Here is a 6,124-nt window from a genome sequence, read left to right on the forward strand (position 1 = left end):
GGGCGGTGGTGTTATATAAAACTCAACATGATAGAGAGCAATAATGAGTGCAAATCAAACTTCATATCCATCTGTCTTTCTTCATCTCTCCTTTCTCAGAGTGAGGAGGAGGCAGAGTCTGTCATGTATTAAGTGGACTGATAATATACTGCAGAAGCTCTTGTGGTACTATTTTCTTGACTATTGTGAAGGTGGGAGATCACTGACAGTTAACATCAAATACCTGGGATCAGGACCAGGAGTTCAGACTATTCAGGGTGAAGTCTTGGATTCCACTCTTATGTCTGGTTTCTTTGAGGATAAAAGGCTATCCATTTACCACATAGAGGAAGATCTTTTGTAAGGTTGCTCTAGTTTGAATTAGAGCTCCTGAAAATCTATTTTCTCAATGAGCCTCTCTCTATTAGTGACGGTTGTCTACATGAAAGAACATTTTCTGTCAAAGTTAGAACAGCTTTATTGTTTCACATGAGAGATTTTTTTCGGCTGTGCTTTTTTCATCAAATTCTAAAACCTAAATATCAATACCTTTTCTTTTTACTTTAATTGTTGCTTATTTAGTCATGAAATTTACTGTTACAGAGAAATAGATTGTATAAAATATGTAAATAATATAGAGAAATATATTTGAAACCAAGTTTTCAGGGGCTTTAATACATTAATAATAATAATAATAATAATAATAATAATAATAATAATAATAATAATTCTGACCCAGTGTTAAAGGATCAGTGTGTAGGATTTAGTGGAATCTAGCGGTGAGGTTGCAGATTGCAACCCCTCATCCCTTCCTTCCAAGTGTGTAGGAGAACCCACACGAAACTCATGAAAAACATGAAAGACCCTCTCTAGAGCCAGTGTTTGGATTGTCCATTCTGGGTTACTGTAGAAACATGGCAGTGCAACATAGTGGGCTCCATGGAAGGGGCCCCAGTCCTTATGTAGATATAAAGGGCTCATTCTAACGTAACGAAAACACAACAATTCTTATTTTCAGATGATTATACACTAATATAAACATACTTATGAATATTTTATTCCATTTCTGCCAAGTCTGTTCTACTAGATGCCACTAAACACTACACACTGCACCTTTAACTATTACTTTCTACATAACTGTTGGGTTACTGGGTCAAAACAACCCTTATCTCAGGTTGTCTGTACTATTGACCCACAATGGGTCAATTTTTAACCCAGTGATTTTTTAGTATTACATGTATGTATCCTATGCCCACACCCCAAAAAGCACATTCACACACACACACACACACACACACACACCTCCCTGTATATCTACACCATTTTGCCACTATTGTGTGAAATTTCCTTGTGCATTCAGGTCATGCATCACATGTGAGTTCCTTTGCCATCTCCAGTGACACAACATAAAATAAAATACTGGGTCCTGTGTTACAGAGGAACAGTACACAATGCTGCCTCCAGACATCCAGCCCTCGAGGACAAGCAGACAGATGTACCAACAGACTGACAGACAGAGTGGTGCCAGGATAAAACTCCACCCTCTTTGGCACAACAGAAGGAGGACAGGATTGTCAAGTCACACTCCACATGTACAGTGGGATAACTGTCTTATGGCTTAGCGATACAAAACAACCTCAGGATCTGTAACACAGAGCCAGAACAAATTAGTACATCCAAACACACACAAAACATATACAACATGATTTATATTCCTTGCTGCATCTGGAGGTCGTTCAAGAAGGGGTAGATTCAGTGTTTAAGAAAACAGCTCTCAGTCTACTCTCTGACCTACAACCCCAATTCTGCTATAGCTGAGGCTCAGAATATGGCAGCTGTCTGTGTCGATGCCATCAGACAGATTCCTGCATATTTATGGTATTTGTTGCTTGTATCATTTCTTACTCCATGTTTCTACAAGAGCTGTAGACTTAATACTTGGACCTGCATCAGACATAAGTAAGACTTTACTTAGATCTGATAAAACACCTTACAGTGTAAGTATTAAATCATCAGGCCTATTTCCTGTGGCTGAATGAAGTAAATCAATGAACAGAGTAAAGCAACAACTTGTAGCTCAAATTATTTAATCGTTAGGCTACTTAACGATTTTATGTGATGATGATCATATACATTCTCCAAAAAACTGAAGATAAGTGTTGATGCCTTTTCATTTCTATGAAATTGAAATTATTAAGAAATACTTTGCTCTTCATGGCTTGTTATGCTGCAGAAATTGATCAAAGACAGAACACATCATGGACACACAGTGTGTATATTGTATATGTGTGTGTATATCCCACTAGACCATGCATCCATGGCATACCACACTATGATACTAGCCATTCTTAACCAATGTTGGCTCTGCTTACAGGTTTTATCATGCTGGTCACACCACACTATACCATGAAAATATGTGTTTTTTGGGTTATTTTGAATATGTGTGATTAAATCTTTGGCTTCCCTGAAGTGGTGCACTAGTATATAATATCTGCAGGCCACACCTTTTGGTACTATTGGGTGCTTTAGAAAATTCAGCACACATGGTACAACCTTTTAATTTTTTTTTTCAGTCTGTCATGTCTGTAAGAACAGTTAGAACAAGTATCTCATGTGCAAATGCATGAAATCTGTCTCCTTGTGGCACAAATTTGCAGTGTAATCTGTCCTTTTGTTTTATGTTCTTTTGTTTTAAGTTCCATTACAATGCATTTGGAGGGAAAAATAGTGAAATCCTCTGTCTTTCTAATAACCTCTTGACTTGCAGTTTTCTTAGGAAGACTTGAAACATGACTCAAATTTTTTCTCTGACAGATTTGATTTAGACTTTAAACAGCTCATGTTTCTTCCACAGGGATTTTGTGCCTTTGTAATAACATTTATTAAAAGAAAAAAAAAAAATGAACATAACCTCCATAAAACCTGATGTTAAAACCTTCATCATAACCCAAATTTATATCTCAGCTGCCCGTTAGTTCTGGAATTATAACTTATTATTTTTAATGAGTTTGCAGCAAAAACAAATACTGAGCTAACATAAAATGTTCCTTTGGCTGCCTGCAAGGAAACAATGATGGCGTGTTAGCCTTTAAATCAGCTGAGTTGGCTGACCTTTTGGGCTGTGCAACAGATACATGGAACCACTTAGCATAAAGTGTTGTGAATTAGGCTGTTTCTATTTTTTTTTTTTAATTCTATTTTTGTTTTCAACAGCCTGTTACTATTTTTGACAGCTGTCCTTTTCTTTACAGAGGAAAACTGCGCATTGCACACAGTCTGTTAAATGTGCTTTTTTTTCAGCCCAAAGCCTCTCTGTAAGGTGGAATGGATGAAAATCATACTGAAAATCCGACGTCACATGGAGGCAGTGCCCACGCGGCAGTGAGGAAAAGGGGCTTTGTAAAGGAAAAGCAGAACTAGCAAAACTCACACTGGAGAAAAGCTGCTTATCTTTTTTTTTTTCCTCCATCACTCTTCTTATTTCCTACTCATTTTCCCGGTTCCTATGGTAGTGTGTTTGCATGAGCACCTGACTCACGGCAGCTCTCCGGGCTGTGGGGGAGTTATCAGCGAGCCAAGCCAGATGCCCTCTCTCCTGGTAGTCGGCTACATACTGTATCTCTTCTGCCTCTTCCCACACAAACTGTCCACTGGGCTCCTTACACACAGTCACACCATTGGGCCACATTGTGTGTCTTTATTTTTTTCAACAATGCTGAGAAAAAAAAGGAGGCCTCAGGTGTCTTCACTAGATCGCTGTGTACCTGTGTACTTCATCAGGTCAGTGACTCAAGGGAGAAAGCCGACACCGGCAAGGGCTCCTCTATTTCTCTGTGCTTTTGGCTTATGGCACCTAAAATAGTGTTCCAGCTCCTGATCCCCTTGTTGCAACACTCACATGCATAAGTGTGATACCAATATGTACTGTTTTTCACTTTAATATATTTTCATTTTTCAAGCTACTATCAAATGAAATAAACACATAGGCCTACGCCTACTGTATAATAGATATACTATTGTTTCATCAGAGGATCATGACTCCTAAGTGGGAAATAACTGCTTTAAAGTAAGACATTTCATTGTCAGGCTGAGAGCAGTGTGCAGAGAGCAGATGGTGTAATGAGATATACTGTAATAACAATCAAACTATCAGAGCTTCTGCTTGCATGAGACTGCACTACAGTGGCACAGCAATCATCACGGACCATGTACTTTTCTATGAAATTGCTGCATTGTAAAATCCCACCCAATGAATTCGAGGTCATAGAGCAGTACAGGTCTGCCAGAAAGTTCAAAGCTATGCATTTCAAATGAATCTTAGTGTAGCTATTGGCTCATTTGGTCACCACAACATGCATAAATGGGCTTGTAGGGCTCAGTTGGTACACCACAGTGTGATCAGAACAAGGGTTAGGAGTGCAATTTGCACGGGACCTAATTATGCTAAAAATATATACGTTCATTGTACCGTAAAATGCACCATACATGCATGTTTGTTCTGTAGAATTCTATAGCACACCCTGAACTTGGGGGTTCAAAGGTGTGCTCACAATACAATAGATTCTCCTGAAAAGCCTGACCTGATTTTCAGTTGTCATATAAACAGCCTGCAGATTCACACAGATCCTGTTCAATTATGTAACTCCCTGTTGTGTAGGGGAAGTGAACACAGCCCATCAAGTGTGACATGACGGGGCTTTTCTACAACATTTCCCTGTGTTATTGGGAAAACAAATAGATTACGGTCCATCTAATTTTATATAATGACCAGCTAGATATCTCGATTAGATAATACAGGTAAGGTGTTTTGGGTGTCTGGCTGTCTGGGTACAAACATGTGCACAGACAGTAAAGGTGTCTAATCATGTGGATGTGAGGTAAGGTGAAACTTGTGTGTATTTTTGAACATGTTTGAATGCATGAGGAGGGGAGTGAAAAAAGGATGGTTTAACAGTATGAGACAATAGCCCCTCCACACATAATGGATGGCTCTCAGAAGTGACATGATGAGCTTTAGATGGGCTGAAAAGGACGTTTTGTTTGTTGTCAGATTTGTTTTCAGTTGCCTGGAAATCAGTTAGCACCAACAATTTACAATTCTACTGAACTGGATATGGGGTAGGCGTATGATTGTAGTCTTTACCCTGCTGCAAACAGGATTGCCCACTGTATCAGCAATATGCAGGCTAAACATGTGGATTTTCGGCAAAACAGAACACACAGCTGAGCCTATGTACAAAAGCAGAACTAATCTATGGTAGAAAAACATCCCTACATAGTCATGCGGTGAGTTCACCTAGTACAATAGCAGACAGTAGCACAGCACATCATACTTACAGCACAAAGGAACCTTTCTTACAGTCTGACCTTGAAGAAAAGGTCTACATCACCATTCAAAAGATACAACTCTGCACTCAAGTTTACATCTCCTGAGATTTTACCTTATTAGATGAAAACATTCACACTAGAATATAAGGAACATGGAACAAATAGTAAGCTGTTACTATTATTATTATTATCATTAGTGGTACTTGTTGTAGTAGCAATATTATAACATATTTGATATCACAACAAATGTCCAGTGTATCATTCTGATCTGAGTTGATGAGCTGGACACTGTCATAGCTGATGTTGCACCGCCATGAGTAAGCCTAGTTTATAAATGCCAAGGGCACAACTCCATTCATGTCAACACTAATAAAGGGCTGTGTGTACAGAGAGTAGAAGCCATCATTAACATCTGTCGCCAAGGGCAAATGTGTGTTAGTCATTCTCAGTTATTAGCTTTGTGCAATTTTCTGGTCTTCCAGATGTTTGTACTGTACATGTGCTCCATAGCACATGTGCTAGTGCTGGTTTTTGTTGTTACCATTACCCCAGGCACTTTAAGATGGGCTGCTGCATGACTGCACCATGTGCAGTGCAGCAGAGTATCTCCTGTATAGTATGCATGCAATGGAGGCTCTCTGCCATCTAGTGGTGATCAGTGATATTGAATGAATTCCAGACAAAGGAAAGCTCAGTGCAGGGTTACTCAGGTCAAATAATGCAAGTGTAGTGATTTCCGTTCAATAGACACATAAGCCTGCTCATCTCAACATAAACAAGGTGAGAAAAAATATGAGTTATATGGATGCTAAATGAG

At 39.0% G+C, this 6,124-nt stretch overlaps 1 protein-coding gene across 1 annotated transcript in view; it reads left to right on the top strand.

Annotated features, from left to right (window-relative positions):
- Nucleotides 1–2,108, top strand: part of kcnj5 (potassium inwardly rectifying channel subfamily J member 5) — a 53,502-nt gene extending 51,394 nt beyond the window's left edge. The window contains exon 4 of the mRNA XM_044354602.1: nt 1,417–2,108. Within this exon, the coding sequence (XP_044210537.1) occupies nt 1,417–1,601 (185 nt within the window). The 3' untranslated portion in view covers nt 1,602–2,108. The remainder of the gene's footprint in view (nt 1–1,416) is intronic.
- Nucleotides 2,109–6,124: the final 4,016 nt, after the last annotated feature.

Source organism: Thunnus albacares, chromosome 6 (genome assembly GCF_914725855.1).
Source record: "Thunnus albacares chromosome 6, fThuAlb1.1, whole genome shotgun sequence".
NCBI classification, from domain to species: Eukaryota; Metazoa; Chordata; class Actinopteri; order Scombriformes; family Scombridae; genus Thunnus; species Thunnus albacares.